The 17005-nt window shown below is 41.0% G+C and overlaps 1 protein-coding gene across 1 annotated transcript in view; it reads left to right on the forward strand.

Moving 5' to 3' along the window:
* The first annotated feature begins 9323 nt into the window (after window positions 1–9323).
* LOC125485559 (ran-binding protein 9-like) overlaps window positions 9324–17005 on the forward strand; it is a 62667-nt gene continuing 54985 nt past the window's right edge. Inside the window, exons 1-2 of the mRNA XM_048608784.1 lie at window positions 9324–9430; window positions 9683–9882. Of these exons, the coding sequence (XP_048464741.1) occupies window positions 9693–9882 (190 nt within the window). The 5' untranslated portion in view covers window positions 9324–9430; window positions 9683–9692. The remainder of the gene's footprint in view (window positions 9431–9682; window positions 9883–17005) is intronic.

Raw genomic sequence — 17005 nt, forward strand, 5'->3', positions numbered from 1 at the left:
GAATTGAAAGAGAAGTTGTTGAGGGTGAGGACGAGTTCGGTTAAGCGGATGAGGGTGTCAGTGGAGGGGGACTGGTCGGGCCTGTGGGACAGTAAGAAGCGGAGGGCCTTTAGGCCATCTATATGGGGAATGCAAGTGTAATAGGGACTAGACGTCCATGGTAAAGATGAGGTGTTGGGGACCAACCTAACGATAAAACCCGCGGACAAGGGAGGCACAGTTGTAGTATGGCGCACTGAACTCGACATGGCCAAGGCCAGGCGCCAACTCTCCAACACCTCCTCCTACCGCCCCCTTGATCATGACCCCACCCCCAACCACCAAACCATCCACAACCTCATCACCTCAGGTGACCTCCCACCCACAGCCTCCAACCATATCGTTCCCCAACCCCGCACCGCCCGCTTCTATCTCCTTCCCAAAATCCACAAACCTAACTGCCCTGGTCGACCCATTGTCTCCGCCTGCTCCTGCCCCACCGAACTTATCTCCACCTATCTCGACTCCATTTTCTCCCCCTTGGTCCAGGAACTCCCTACCTACGTCCGTGACACCACCCACACCCTCCACCTCCTCCAGAACTTCCAATTCCCCGGTCCCCAACACCTCATCTGTACCATGGACGTCCAGTCCCTATTCACCTGCATTCCCCATACAGATAGCCTAAAGGCCCTCCGCTTCTTCCTGTCCCGCAGGCCCGACCAGTCCCCCTCCACTGACACCCTCATCCGCTTAGTTGAACTCGTCCTCACCCTCAACAAATTCTCTTTCAATTCCTCCCACTTCCTACAGACAAAGGGAGTGGCCATGGGTACCCGCATGGGCCCAAGCTATGCCTGCCTCTTTGTAGGTTACATGGAACAATCCCTCTTCCGTACCTACACTGGCCCTAAACCCCACCTCTTCCTCCGTTACATTATGACTGTATCAGCGCTGCCTCGTGCTCCCATGAGGAGCTCAAACAGTTCATCCACTTCACCAACACCTTCCACCCCAACCTTAAGTTCACCTGGACCATCTCTAATACCTCTCTCTCCTTCCTGGACCTCTCCGTTTCCATCTCTGGCAACCACCTAGAAACCGATATCCATTTCAAGCCTACCGACTCCCACAGCTACCTAGAATACACCTCCTCCCACCCACCTTCCTGCAAAAATGCTATCCCCTATTCCCAACTCCTTCGCCTCCGCCACATCTGCTCCCAGGATGAGGCATTCCACTCCCGTACATCTCAAATGTCCTCGTTTTTCAAGGACCACAACTTCCCTCCCTCAGTGGTTGAGAATGCCCTCGACCGTGTCTCCCGCATTTCCCGCAACTCATCCCTCACACCCCCTCCCCGCAATAACAACCAAAACAGAATCTCCCTCGTCCTCACGTACCACCCCACCAATCTCCGGATCCAACGCATCATCCTCCGACACTTCCGCCATCTACAATCCTACCCCACCACCAAAGACATCTTTCCCTCCCCACCCTTATCTGCTTTCCGGAGGGACCACTCTCTCCGTGACTCCCTTGTCCGTTCCACACTCCCCTCCAGCCCCACCTCACCCGGCACTTTTCCCTGCAACCGCAGGAAGTGCTACACCTGCCCCTACACCTCCCCCCTCGCCCCCATCCCAGGCCCCAAGAAGACTTTCCACATCAAGCAGATGTTCACCTGCACATCTGCTAACGTGGAATACTGCATCTGCTGTTCCCGTTGTGGCCTCCTCTACATTGGGGAAACCAAGCGGATGCTTGGGGACCGCTTTGTCGAACACCTACGCTCGGTTCGCAATAAACAACTGCACCTCCCAGTCGCGAACCATTTCAACTCCCCCTCCCACTCCTCAGACGACATGTCCATCCTGGGCCTCCTGCAGTGCTACAACGATGCCACCTGAAGGTTGCAGGAACAGCAACTCATATTCTGCTTGGGAACGCTGCAGCCCAATGGTATCAATGTGGACTTCACAAGCTTTAAAATCTCCCCTCCCCCTACCGCATCCCAAAACCAGCCCAGCTCGTCCCCGCCTCCCTAACCTGTCCTTCCTCCCACCTATCCCCTTCTCCCACCTCAAGCCCCACCCTCATCTCCTACCTACTAACCTCATCCCGCCCCCTTGACCTGTCCGTCCTCCCTGGACTGACCTATCTCCTCCCTAACTCCCCACCTACACTCACCTTTACTGGCTCCATCCCCGCCTCTTTGACCTGTCTGTCTCCTCTCCACCTATCTTCTCCTCTATCCATCTTCTATCCGCCTCCCCCTCTCTCCCTATTTATTTCAGAACCCCCTTCCCCTCCCCCATTTCTGAAGAAGGGTCTAGGCCCGAAACGTCAGCCTTCCTGCTCCTCTGATTCTGCTTGGCGTGCTGTGTTCATCCAGCTCTACACCTTGTTATTTTACATTTATATTATTGTCTTTATTGTGGTTAAGCTGGGAGGAGACTGCAGAGATAAGTACAAAGTTCATGTACAGATTTGAAAACAAGGATGAGAATTTCTAAATTACAGCACTGCAGCACTGAAATCCAGTGTAGGTTAACAGGCTGAATAATGAAATTGAAAGCAAACAGAATTTTGGAAAAGCTGGAGTTTAAAACAGGTGTAACGTGAGAAACTGGTCAGAAGAGCCTTTGAAATTTAAAATCTTGAGATGATAAAGACATGGATGTGAGTCAGCAGCAGATATGTTGAAGTGCATGGTGTCTGGTGTTGTTACAGCAATGGACATAGTCAGGCTTTGTGATGCAATATACATGGATAGAGAAGCTCATTGCAGTGCCAAATAGTACACAAGGTTACAAATGGTCTGATTTTAATTTATTGCAGGGACTGAAAACAATGACAGGCATAATCAAAAAAATCAGCTGTGATACTGCCTTAATTATTTTTATGTATAAGGACTCCTTATATTGGGAAATGTCCATTTCTTCTACATAATCTTTTGTTTTATTTGAGATATTGATTTTCCATTAGTTTATCGTTACATTAGATTGATGTGATATCTTATTAGAGACCTATTGTAGCTATTTTCTGCATTGTTGGTGAAATTTTTAACAGTCTGGCATGAAAATGGTAATTTCAAAGCTCCATTTTGCCTAAGAAGCATTTCATGACACTTTGTTGTACTATTCAATGTGTCAGTATTGTGACTTCAAGCACAAGTATTCAAATATCAGTTGAGCCATTGAGGGATTTGGGTTTGGTGATGGTGGAGAGAAAGAGAGCTAATGGTTTTAGTCCAATATAACTCTTCTTTGGAACTCATTTCTGAAACATTAACTGTTTCTTTCTCCGCAGATGCTGCCAGACCTGCTGAGTTTCTCCAGTACTTTCTATTTTTATTTCAGATTTCTGTTATCTGCAAGATCTTGCTTTTATTTCAGCCAAGTATTGAGTTTGACTTCATTCTCCTACTTGGCCAAACCTAGCTCCTGCCATTTTCAACCTGCAAGAATGATGTTCTTTCTTCAATGGAAGTGTGAATTGCAGCTTTAATCTTTAGTTTGTTTCACAGGATATGAACATGGCTAATCATAATATTTTGAATTCTGATGAAAGGTCATAGCCCTAAAATATTCATTCTGTTTCTGTCTCCACAGATACTACCAGACTTGCTGAGTATTTCCAACATTTTCTGTTTTTATTTCAGGTTTGTAGCAGTATTTTGCTTTTGTATAAAAATTTAGCATTTATTTCAAACTCTATAGAGAACGAAGAAATGTGAAATTGAGGTTTATTATTTTATTTATTGGGGAGAGTAATGTTTATGATTCATTAACTTGTTTTATTGTATAAAATCTGTTGCTTTCGAGCGTGAATCCATCTTTTTGGGTGGAGAATCATATGATAAGTTCTAGGTCTCATATATTTTCAACGTGGGTATTTGGTAGGTTAGGATCTTCTCCAGATTGTGGTGTTTGCCAAATCCACATAAAGATGCTGAACCTGAGAAAATATCTAGGTTGAAATCCAAAACATGGTCATTTGCTTCTTATTGTACACTTCCAATGTATCTGTAATGCTTTCTACTCTGAGAAAAAAATAATTATACATCTAACTTCCTTAGCCTTCAATAATTCATAATTTCCTCTCATCCATCTCATCACTTACACGAGTTTAACACCTCCATTGACCTGCTTCAGAACCTGGCATGCTTTTAGTTCCAACAATGGTAAGGTATCTAAATTAGTGACTTGAAGCTGCCAGAACATAAGCAAGCAAGAGCTCATTACTAGATTTATATGTGGACATTGACTATACTATGCTGAAAACAGATGACTTTTGATGGAGGATTGTTGAAAAGATAATGTGGACTTCTCCGCTAATAACTAAACCATGTCCAAACATAGTTACAGCACATCTGAGGAAGAATTAAACAATAACACATGATTAAGCGCAGCTCATAAACCTATACTTACAAGTGTATGATTGAATCGCTGAAATAATTCATAATGCATGGGGTGAAACTAAAATACTGAGACTTGTGATAAAATATTTTAGAATAGCAGCCATGAAACATTCTTTGGGAAACACAAGTCTTTTTAATACTACTTAATAATAAGGTATGTCTGTAATTTTGAGTACAAATCAATAACAGTAACATCAGTCACATTTCTAATGTTCTTAACAGATTTCAAAACTGGGATGATTAGGTGAAAGTACAGTTAACAAGATTGCACCTTTTCAGATACATTATCTTTGTTAAAGTGACCAATCAATGGGTAAGTCGCATGGGTGACCATAATACATATTTTACTATATAATTCATTTTTATTTCACAAACGGGTTTCTGCTGTGTTACAATATCACATTAAATCATGAACGTCGACTCAGAAGAATTAGGAGCTGGCATAAGGAATGGAGGCAACATAAGGAACTTGTTCTGATGGCCAGTGGCGGCAGTGGGAGAGAGTTCCGAGAGCCTGAGGAAGCAACGGCACTGAGACTTGAGGCTTTGGGGAGGGAGGCCAACTTACAGGGATAAGACTACCTTATGGAGATAAGACTTTTAGATCTGGACACTTCATATTTCTTTCTTGGCTCCTTTTTTTTGTATTTCTGCTTTTTTTTAAATTCTGGTTTTTGCCTCCTGGTTTTCTTTTAAATTTGAGGTTTTGTACCTCGGATTGTGCCAGAGAAGGGTGACTTTGTACACTTTTCACTGTATTCCAATACTTCTGTACTTGAGTACATGACAATAATTGGGATACCCCATGATAGTCAATAGAAGTTATTGGTTTTCAGTGAAAATTCTGGTCATTATTGGTTTTAACATAGTAATTGGAGCAGTGAATGCTGGCCTACTTGGCTACTGAGATCAAAGTGTTTTAGTCTAGAAATGATGCCAATCTCCAGCAATGTTGGTAGCAGCCCTATCAGTTTTGTAGTAACAACATCAGTGATTGAGCCAATGATCAGGGATCCAACAATGATGTAACTGCACCGAACTGCTCATTTTTAAATTGACTGTTATTGATTAGGAGTGTGCTTCAAAGGGCAGTACATGCACACAAACACACCATATGGTAGCAGAATACTGAAAGATGTCCACAAGTTGTTATTCTGCTTAACTCCCACTGCTGCCACAGGCCCTCAGAACTCACATTCTATGTTGCCTCCACACCTTATGCCAACTCCTAATTCTTCCGAGTAGGCTTTCCGGATATAATGTGATATTGTAACATAGCACAAACTATTACTGATAACGATATGGTTTGTGAAATAAAAATGAATATACGTATTCATTGAAATATGTATTGGGTCACCTATGGGACTTCACTCATTGAGTAGTCACTTTAAGAAAGATAGTATTTCTGAAAAGGTGCAGCCTTGTTAACAGTAATTTCATCTAATCATGCCAGTTTTATTTAGAATGAAGTCCGTATTAAGAACTATATGTGACTGACCTGAAATAGGCAGTTAAAAATAGCCAGAAGACAAGCACGCAGTGGAAGAGTAGAAGATTAATCCTACTTATCCCTTGATCAATGAAATTTTTTCAGTTTTATGAATGATCATCTCAACCTAAAACATTAGCCTTGTTTTTCCAACCGGATGCTTCCTAACCTGCTTTGTAGCTCCAAGTCTTTTTTTGTATTATTTCAGATTTTTGGTATCATGCAGTATTTTGCTTTTGTTTTACAAAGCAGATTAACTAGTCCTTATCACTTTGCTACTGGGAGCTTACTGTGTGCAAGTTGATTGCCCATTTCATGCATTTTTAACAGCAAATGTAAATGGAATTAATGTAGTTTGGTGTTTGTTGGTCAGCAAAGAGTTTGCCAACAAAATTCCAATTTTTCAAGGATTAGGATTTGTTTAACCAATTTTAAAACTCTGAATTGATTCACTTTTATTTTGCAACTGCTGGCAAAAAGAAAGCATTTTTACAGGTCAAACTATGTAGTAGGCAGCTGGAACTTCAGCTGAATTACTTTCGTCATTAACATTTCTTAACCAAACCCAAGCTCACTTCCAATATTTATAGAGTTAAATGCAGCTCCTTTTATCTCTTCAAACTAGAATTTAACTGGTGTATAAGTCTCCCACTAGACTGAATAATTTAATTCAACAGTCTAAATGAAAAGAGCCAACTGTTGGTTATGGAAATCCAGAATAAAATACTGCCAGCATGAAAATAGCTCTAATTGGTAGCCTCACCTCTGACCTAGAGGGTTCCTGAACCAGGTCTAGAATGCATGATATGGGCTGATGCTCCAGTGTAGTATGAATGCTCTGATGCATTCACCTTTGCCATCCATTTGAAATCTAAAATAAAGGTTTTATTTCAGTGCCCTGGAAGTCATTCAAGAAACCATGGCACTGAAGAGTAGGGAATTCTCCTGGTGCCTTGACCAAATTTCCTGTCAACCAACACCAAAAAAATCAATGGTCATTAATTTCATTGTCATTGGACAGTAGTGGTCATTAGTATCTGTTCCATTTTGCTTTTCATAAATCACAAACTTCAAAAAGCACTTGCACATTTTTTCCACTTGGCAAAGTACAATCAAATTCAAGCGGCCATTTATCAGCCATCTCTAGACCATAAAAAGTGGTTAACAAAGTCCGACTGAGTGTGCTGTTATGTGATAATTCAATCTCCTTAAGTTCTTGTTTTAAGAGTAAAATAAGATGTATATTCTAGAATTTTATTGCCTGTTTTATATAATGCTTGGAGTGAAATGTGATATGTGGAATTCACCAAAGATCCTCAGACAACTACTTCCATCTAGAAGGACAAGGCAGCAGATACATGGAAACACCATCAACTTCAAGGTCCCCTCCAGACCACTCACCATCCTGACATGGAAATATATTGCTATTCCTTCATTATCACGAGGTCAAACCCCTGGAATTCCCTCCCCAATAGCATTGTGGGTCAACCCACAGCAAGTATATTGGACTAGTTCAAGAGGCAGCTTACCACCGTCTTCTCGAGTGCAACTAGGGATGGACAATAAATGCTGGCCAGGCAGTGACGTCCACATCCCGCAAATGAATTTTAAAAAGTGTAAAATTTTCCACAGCAGAGAAAGTAATTCTAAATTCCAACTCAAATACTAGTTGCCGCGCAGTCTAGTTGTTCAGTGTCAAGTGTTAGACCAGCCAGCACTTTCACCAACTAAATATAAATGAGGCCAAAGTTGTTTTCTTCTCGAATAGAGAGACCTAAGGGTTCAGGTACACAGTTCTTTGAAATTGGCATCATGGGTAGACAGGATGGTGAGGAAGGCATTTGGCACGCTTGTCTTCATTGGTCAGAGCATTTGGTATAGGAGTTGTCATGTTGCACCCGTACAACACGTTGGTGAGGCCACTTTTGGAGTACGGTGTACAGTTCTGGTGGCCCTACTATAGTAAGGATATTATTAAATTGGAAAGAGTGCAAAAAAGATTTACCAGGACAGGAGAGTTTGAGTTATTACGAGAGGCTGGATAGGCTGGGACTTTTTTTCCTAGGAGTGTAGGAAGTTGGGGAATGACCTTAGAGGTTGATGAAATCATGCTGAATAATCAAGGCCTTTTCCCTAGACAAGGAGAATTCAAAACTAGGGGGCATAACTTTAAGGTGAGAGGAAAAAGATTTAAAAGGGACATGAGGAGCAACTTTTTCACACACAGGGTGGTTCATATGTGGAATGAACTGTCAGATGAAGTGGTACATGCAGGTACAGTTATAACATTTAAAAGACATTTGGACAGGTGGACAAAAAGGAAAGGTTTAGAGAGATATGGGTCAAACACAGACAAATGTTTAATTTGGGAAATCTGGTTGGCATAGACAAATTGGACTGAAGGGTCTGTTTCCGTGCTGTATACTCAATGACCCTATGACTCAGAGATGGTGGGCCTAAGGGCCTGTTTCTATGCTGCATGCCTCTGTGACTCTATAACATAGTTTAAGAATACTTGAAATGCCTGTAAAGTGCTCTGTAATGTACTATGATCGTTGAAGGTCCAAAATTGACACAGGTTTTTATTTCTTTTTGAAACATAACAAAAGCAGAGACCACCATCTCAAACGGTGTCAATCAATCTCCAATCTTTTGGATCGCAGAAAAAATGCCATTGATTACTGCACATACACCTCCAGCAATGCTGCTATCCAAGCCTTTATCTTGCATATCTGATCTCACTCTTATCCTAATTCCTATTACAACTCTGCCCCAAGCATTACCCTGAGCTTTGTGTCATTTGCCATTTCAATTTTCCAAATTCTGACCATTTTGACTTTCCTGTCTCTGGGCTGCTATAGCATATTAATTAAGTTCAATGTAAGCTCAAACAACACCTCATCTCTGGACTTGGCAGTTTACAGCCTTCTGGACACAAATTTAGATGATGATCGATTCAGAGATAGTAGGGAGTGCCGATGCTGGAGAATCTGAGATAACAAGGTATAGAACTGGATGAACACAGTAGTCCAAGCAGCATCAGAGGAGCACGAAAGCTGACATTTCGGGGCTGGACCCTTCTTATTTTAGATGATGATCACTGCTTCCTTTTTTTAACTGATGTATATCTGTTTTATTCCTTCACTTTCCATTCTGATATCTACTGTCCAGCCATTCACAACTCGTCTGTACACGTCTTTTGTTTCTTCACCCATTATTGTGGAATGTTTTGCCATTTAATCCTTCCTCACCCCTTATCCCCACCTCTCCAATTCTGCATTGCTTTACTCCCTCGCCCCTGTCAATTGCACCCATTCCTTACTAGCCTCCCTCCAGAGACCCCCTCATAGGGAGTGAGCCTCTCTGCAGCACTTCCCCTGCCCCGATCTTAGCCCCGCCCCACTGGCACATAGCCCCGCCCCCCAGCCTCGCTGGTTTAGAGTGGGTGGCCAATGAGGAGCGGGTTGGGCAGTGGCGGCCTGTCAGTGAGCGGAGACAGAGAGAGTCACTCAGTCAGACTCGGATGCAGCAGCGACTGAGTTGGGTTGGAGCTGGGGACGGACCGGGTGGAGGGAGGGCGGCTGGTTGTCGGGCAGGCTCTCAGTGAACGAACGGGCTGAGGGTTCATAAGGCGCGGCCGCGGAAGGGGGACGGCATCGGTCGTCGTTCCGGGTTTCCAAGTCTCCTCATCCGGGGCTCGGAGCCTGATCCAGACCGTCTCCGGCCCATTATACATCCACCCAGAGCCCAGGCTCCGGGTTTGGCCTAACCCCTCCTCCCGTCCTTCACAGATCCGCACCCATGGCCGGGCTGTCGGCGGCGCACGGAGAGTCGGCACTCAACCTTCAAGAGAAGGAACTCACCGAGCGCTTCAAGCGGCTCTACCCCGCTGTCAACGAGCAGGAGACGCCGCTGCCGAGATGCTGGAGCCCAAAGGATAAGTACAGCTACATCGGCCTGTCTCAGAACAACCTGCGGGTCCATTATAAAGGTAAGCGGCTGGCCCCTGGCACCCAGGGGCGTCTTGACACTGGTACAGAGGCCAGCTAAAGAAAAGGCAATGAGGGTGGATGGCAGCTACAGTTTATAGGCACCGACTACTAGACAGGCCCCTGGCCTTACATAGCAACAGTTAACACTGATAAGAGAGGCAACCGAATCCCACCAAATACCTATACAGGGGTCAGGCCTTGCACTTCAGTCACATAGAACTATCTGGAATAAGATGAGTGACAAGACTGATTACAGGCACCGACTAGGAACAGGCCAAGACTTGTACACCACAGTTTGGAACATACACTTCCGTACACAGTGAGGAAATGGGTTGGGGAAGAGGTGGGGGGGCGGGCGCGGTGGTGACGGGCCTTGAACACCATATCCATAAATGACATCTGGGCCATGGCCTGTTGAGATTATTTGTTGAACACTATCAACAGAATTAAATACAGTTGAAATATTTACTTTTAATTGAGTGTGAAAGAGCCCTCGCGGTAGAGAAAGATCTGATCTCAAAACGTATCTAACATTTTAAAAATACACGTAAGTAGAAAACAAAGCTAGTTGCACGAAAGATCTCCATAGAGATAGACATGACCCTCAATGATTGTGAATTTTGGGTCACCAGTTAACTATTATTGAGAATATGTGTGTAGATACTTTTAAAACGGACATGGATTATGGTAAATCCAATATGTAGTAGAGGGACTGTTTTGCAAGTGTCTATAACATTTAATATATGAACGATATATTATGTGAACAACTGGCAACTTTAGTTTTAAAAAAAACTTAAACAAAATGAAGCCCTTTAGCCTCCAACCAGAGATGTGAAAGCAAAAACAAATCAGTATTGACTGTTAAGGAAGAGCAATGTATTGCAACGAGTTGCAGTGCGACCTTTCCCATTTTTTCAAAAATGAGGACAAGAGAATGACCTAGGTTTTAATTCAGTTTGAATAGAATAAGTGACTGATTCCCATTGAAAATGTTTGTATCCTAAGTAAGAAGAGATTGGCCAGTGGGCTGAGTTCTTGGGAATCTTGCATGCAAACCCCATTGAATTTCTGTTTTCTTTGTTGAAGGATCCAAAAGCAACGGTAGGTTGAAAACGAGGAATAAAGAGAAAAAAGTTAGAAGCAGATTATTTCAAAACACAGCTTCTAAATATTAATTTCATGGCTGTGTGTATCTCCAAACAATATAGAATGGATGCACTGGCTCGGAGCCAAGAATTTTACAACTATAATTTTGGATATTTTTGTTCATTGTTTTTGAAGTGGACTTGTTACAGTGCAAAACTGAAGCTGGTAACAAATCACTAATTTTCTTTAATGTATTAACAAATCCAATCACGGCTTTGAATTCTTTGATCATATATCACAGTTTGTTTTGTCTGTGAATCCTGGGTAACTTTATACTTAATCTGTTAAGTTTACAAACTCTAATTGTTATTAGAATAATCTTAATGCTGTAGTTTCCTTCATTTATCCTGCTAAACTGTTTCTTTACAAATGTCTTGCAGCCTCCTCTCCCCTATGTACTCAGATGTCAGGGTAATATTATCTGTGCTTTTCATTTTGAGGTATCATTACTCAGTGATGTCATTTAACGCAAAATGTTCCATTCTGCAGAATGACACCAAAGCACGACTGCAGTTGTTTTTCAAGTAAATTATTTAGACAGTAGAGTACTGTATCTATTGCTCCTCAGTGACCACTCTACAATAATATTTTTACAAGTCTTGGCATTGTCTCTTCTTAATGTTGAAGGTACCTTCGGACCTTCTCGCTAGGTTATGTCAATTGTTTGTGTATTGCAGTGATAGAACTTAAATTTGGAAATGAAAATCTAAAGATTAGCTGCATTTTGTTCAACCCTCATTCTCTGGTTTTGCACTGTAGGTAAATCTACTCATCTACAAATAATACCAGGGATCTTTAACTTCTACTTGAACTATTGGAACATGATCGAATCTTGCTTTCATCCAAAGTGCAGGACTTCTGATAAAACCTTGGGAGCACACTGAAGTCACAGCTAGCTTTTGTGCTCAAGTCCCTGAATGAGGTTTGAATTCTTAACCTTCAGAATTCAACTAAAACCAAGCTGACGCCTCACCCATGCAGTATCCATGAAATTAATTATCCGTAGGCAGTCAGTTGGATAAAACAATATAAATTTAGACCCTATATGACTTTATATGCCGCCAGTGTCAAAAATTTGCAGATGATGGACATCTGATTGTTTCCAGCATTTTCACTTACAGGTCAGCGAGTATTTGAGAATTCGTACAACTTGAAATTTCAAACATTAGATTAGTAACATTTCAGAAATGTGGCCTTTCTGTGAATAAAGAGTCTATACTTGAAATTTCAACTTTTTTAATACATGTTTCCTGAATTAGTGACTGTTTGCAGCAATTTGCCATTTAACCCTTAAAGTGCCAGATAATAAAATAATAGGTGTGATTGGTTGAGGCAACAATGTGGACCTAGATCTCCCAACAGTGTTGGAAACTTTTTTCCAACTCTCATTGGACGAGTGAAGAACGAACTTGCCTTTGAAAGACTTCACCATGCAAACCTCTGGCCAGGAGCCTTCCCATCTAGAGCATCTTAATACAGTTCAGGAATTCATGCAGGTAGTAACAAAGTGGATTAGCATTGAAACTCTGCTCCTTTTTTGACATGAGCTGCTGTATTCCAAGATACAAGTGTCTAGCAGCCATTGACAACTGACCTTAAAAAAGGTTATTGCGTAAATGGGAGAGGGTGATAAGTGGGTACAAGTAGCTGCTGAGGCAGATAGTTGTGGGGAATGCAACTGGGGGATGTCAGAATGGATCTTGTCAGGATGGGGTGGCAGGCTGGAGAGGGGTTGAGTTAGGCCAGGTTAGTATAGATCGGGGGGGCGTTGGATCGGAGTGGAGAGACAAGTCCAGGTATGTAGAGGGTAGTGAGAGATGGGTCTGAGTGGTAGGGGGAGGGCAGGGCCAATGTGAATGATTGGGAAGTCCTTGCAGGTTTGATTTCCTCTAACCTCCCCTGGCCGAATATTAAGAAAAGTAATCTGGAGCCCTCCAAAGTCTCTGACTCTTAACTCCGAGTTGGGGACCTTTTTGGAGTGTCCCAGATGCTGGACAAAGTTGGAAATTTCAACTTCTTGGACAATTCCTGCATAGTCAGTACATCAGGAGTTTTGCAGTAGTCCCAATGTATATCTTCTGGTGTACATCTGGTCTAGTACTATCTGAGCTTATATCCAGGTCAACAGTTCTTTCTTAAATAAATGACAAAATAGATTATCCTGTCATTCATTCACTTTGTTTCTGGAACATCATTTCCCACCGTTGCCAGTCTATGTAGCTGCCCTTAAAGACTTATTATTTTATTTTGGAACCAATTTGCAATTCATCCAGCTACTTAACTCTGACCTTAGTCATCGGTTTATTTTGTGATATGTTATCAAAGATCACTAGAATTCCTACTGTGCAGAGGAGCCACTTGGCCCATCAGGTCTGTGCTGAATCTCTGAAGAGCACCTCACCCAGACTGCCCCCCACCAAACCCCATAACCCTGCATTTACCATAGCCACCCTCCCAGCCTGTAAATCCCTGGACACTAGGGGGCAATTCAACATGGCCAGTCCACCTAAACTGCACATCTTTGAGCATCTGTTTCAAAGTCCAAATATGTTGTATTTGATGCATTACCTTTGTCTAGTCTTGCTGTTACTTCAAAGAATTTAGTAAGGTTGGTTAGACATTGTCCTTCCCCTTTAAGATCTAAGCTGGCTACTCTTTATGTTTTCAGCTAGTGTTTTTTTGTTATCTCTTTGAATAAAGACTCTCTTGTCTTGTTTTTCTTATCATTGACATTCAACTAACTAATTTATTTTTCTTTGGACATGTTCTGTCTCCTTCCTTTGAACATAATATTGCTAGCTGTTCATCATCCCTCTAGCATAATTCCCAATTGTAATAAATTTTTATACACACGTGTAATATTACTTCTGCTATTCCGTGTGATTTCTTTAAATACGAATGAATCCAATTCAGTCAAGAAAAGGTTTAATCTTTGCTACATTTGATAAGTTTATTATATATCTTCTCCTTACCCCCTCAGATCGTTTTCTGTCTTAAATATTTTTGTACTCTTTTTGGCTCTTCTTCTAATGTGTTATCCACATTTGGTCTCCTTTGTAAATAATGAAGCAAAGTCACTATTCAATGTTTCTACAATTTTGCTGTAATTACTTGTGAGTTTACCTTCCGTTGCTCAATCCCTATCCTGATTTTTTTTAGGTCTGAAAATCCTTTTTGCTGTTACTTGAAAGTTTAATTTGTATCATTTTTGCTTCCCATAAGATCTAAAAAGCGGCTTCTTCACTAGCCTATCAATTCACTTTTGTCATCCTTTTTAGTTACCAACTTTGTTTTTTCTTCAATTTGACCTTAATCCTTAACTCTTTACTCATCTACAGTGTTTCATTATTGATTAGTTCATTCTTGTTTTTTAACTGAATCTATTTTCCTAAACTAAAATAGATTTCATTTTCTAAGTATTTCCCAACCTGCTGTTTTTTTTTTCCTCTCCCTGAGATTAATTTCTTCAGATCTATTCTTGTTGCTCAATAACTACCTGTTTGTTTTCCCTGTGTACTGTTGTGGTCTTTTTATTACTTATGTTTTCTCAATCATTAATTTAAACTTGTTATGATCACTATTGCCTAGATGCTCCCCCATACTTACTTTTCTTATCTGCTCTGGTTCATTTCCAATTACTAGATCTAGCAGTGAATCCTGTCTGGTTGGGCCTCTTGCATTCTAGGTAAGAAAGGAGTCCTGAAAAAAGTGTTTTTGTATTTGGGATGTCTGTGTTTTTTTTTAACTTGTAGAATTGTCTTGGCCCACAGTAACAATTGTAGTGAATTACATAAGAGTGGTTCCACTAACACATTTATTGAACAGGATTGACCTATGTAATTCTGTTGATCAATTGAAGTTAATTAATGTAATTTTTGGAAGAAAAAAAACTATGGCACTGGAATTTACTATTTGTTTAGAATATTGAGGTTTTTTATTTTTTATTAAATTGTTTTTATTCATTGGGCTCGTGGCAAGACTGTCATGGATAGCATGCACTAACCCTTGGAATTGCACCAAACGCCAATGCATTTCATTAAATGGCACAATAGAGTCAGGTTTAAGGTTAGAAAGAGAAAGAAGTAGGCATGTTAAATGGGCAATAAATGTTGGCTTAGCCAGGCACACTCATCTAATAAAGAATTAAAGAATCAATCATGGATGTTGCAAGCAATGAGTGTGTATTTTTCCACTATTACATATGGAAAATTTGATTTAGGTTTGCTGCAACAAAAAAAGTCTTCCACATGTTGCATCTCCAATTATCATGGTTTTATTTGTGATATCTAAGATCATTTACCATTGATTTGTGCTGATGTTAATAGAAATGCAGATTGATTTGTCTTAGTAGGCTGATAGTCCATTAAGGTAATTGGAATGATGGAACATCCAAATGTAAGTATTAAAACCCAATGAACTCTTGTGTATTTCACATAATTTCTGCACTTCTGCCAAAACTGTTAGATACTAATACAAAAGCAAAATATAACTGATACTAGAAATCTGAAATAAAAGTGGAAAATGCTGGGCATACTCCAGATCAGGCAGCATCTGTGTAGAAAGAAACAATATTTCAGGTTAAGGACCTTTTCACTAGAACTGTTAGGTTATAGCTTTGTTTGTACTGTACTATACATGTTTTATTAGATCGTAAGATCTTAGCCTGCACCACCATGCAACAAGACCATGTTGTGGCCTGAACTTGGCTGCTTGCTGTAGATTAGAAATATAAATTCGGGTTGAATATATTCAGTTATCCAGCCTGCAGAATTATCTTTGAAAGACTAACTACCCGCAGAAGAAATTCCTCCTTGCCTTCATCTTTAAATGAGAGACTCCCTATTTTTGAATTGCACACTCTAGATTCTCCAACTCGTGCATTGTCATTACGTCCGATCATATTACATTCTGTGGATGGTATTTTCGTATTATTTTGATGTTTTGAATAATTTTGTCAGGGTTTTCTTTCGTATTTTCTATTTTTGATTTGTGTATGAAAAGGTAAAATCAATTGTGAAAACCTGCGCTGTGCATCATTTTTGCGTTGAAAAATTGTTTTCTTTTTATGTTGAAATGAATATTTCTCCGGCATTATTACATTAAATAGCAGTGTTTTAGAGGAAATTGTCTGTCATTAAATTTTTTACAGTCTTTATCTTAATGTATCAAACTTAATGTACAAATTGTGGTGGGTACACTTTACCATCTTTATTTTTAATGGTGGAGGGATTGGCAAAAATAGGTAGGTTGGAGAACAGAGTGGAAGTAGTTTTTTTAACAGTAAGAACCAAATGTATGGTTCTTGTTATTGTAGTCTAATTACATATCAATTGCTAATTTCCCTTTTTAGCAACCAGATTCTAAGAGAAGAGTCTCTACTAATCTGTAACTCTGCAGTCGAATAATTTTACCTTCAATCACATTGGGAATAGAATAATTTTGGATGGAATGCTAGAATCTGTAATAGATGTAATAATTTGCCTTTTAAAATAATTTCCCTCAATTATGTTGCATCTGCTGCCACTGCTTTTGTCATCTGGATCACTCTTTAGACTTTTTATTCCATGCAGCAGTAGATCTTGTAATTACATCACCTCCTACTCCCTTTTACTGTATAATCGTTTTGGGCTTCTTTCCCTCAGTGGTTACCATTAAGTTTACAGTTGAAGTCTGTCTTTAATCTTGCTCTAATTTCCCAAATAAATATTAACAACCCCAACCGCATCTCTTGTGTTTCCTGGACCTCTGCCCTGACAACCCCTTCCCCCAACAAAAATAAAGACAGAATCCCCCTTGTTCTCACATATTAACCCGCCAACCTCCGCATCCCACGTATCATTCTCTGCCAATTCCACAATCCAGCCTCTATCTGCCTTACGTAGGGACTGCTTTCTCTGCGACTCCCTTGTCTGCTCCACACTCCCCACCAATCCCACCACTCCTGGCACCTTTCCCTGCAACAGCAGGAAGTGCCAC

Source organism: Rhincodon typus, chromosome 2 (assembly GCF_021869965.1).
Source record: "Rhincodon typus isolate 14 chromosome 2, sRhiTyp1.1, whole genome shotgun sequence".
NCBI lineage: Eukaryota > Metazoa > Chordata > Chondrichthyes > Orectolobiformes > Rhincodontidae > Rhincodon > Rhincodon typus.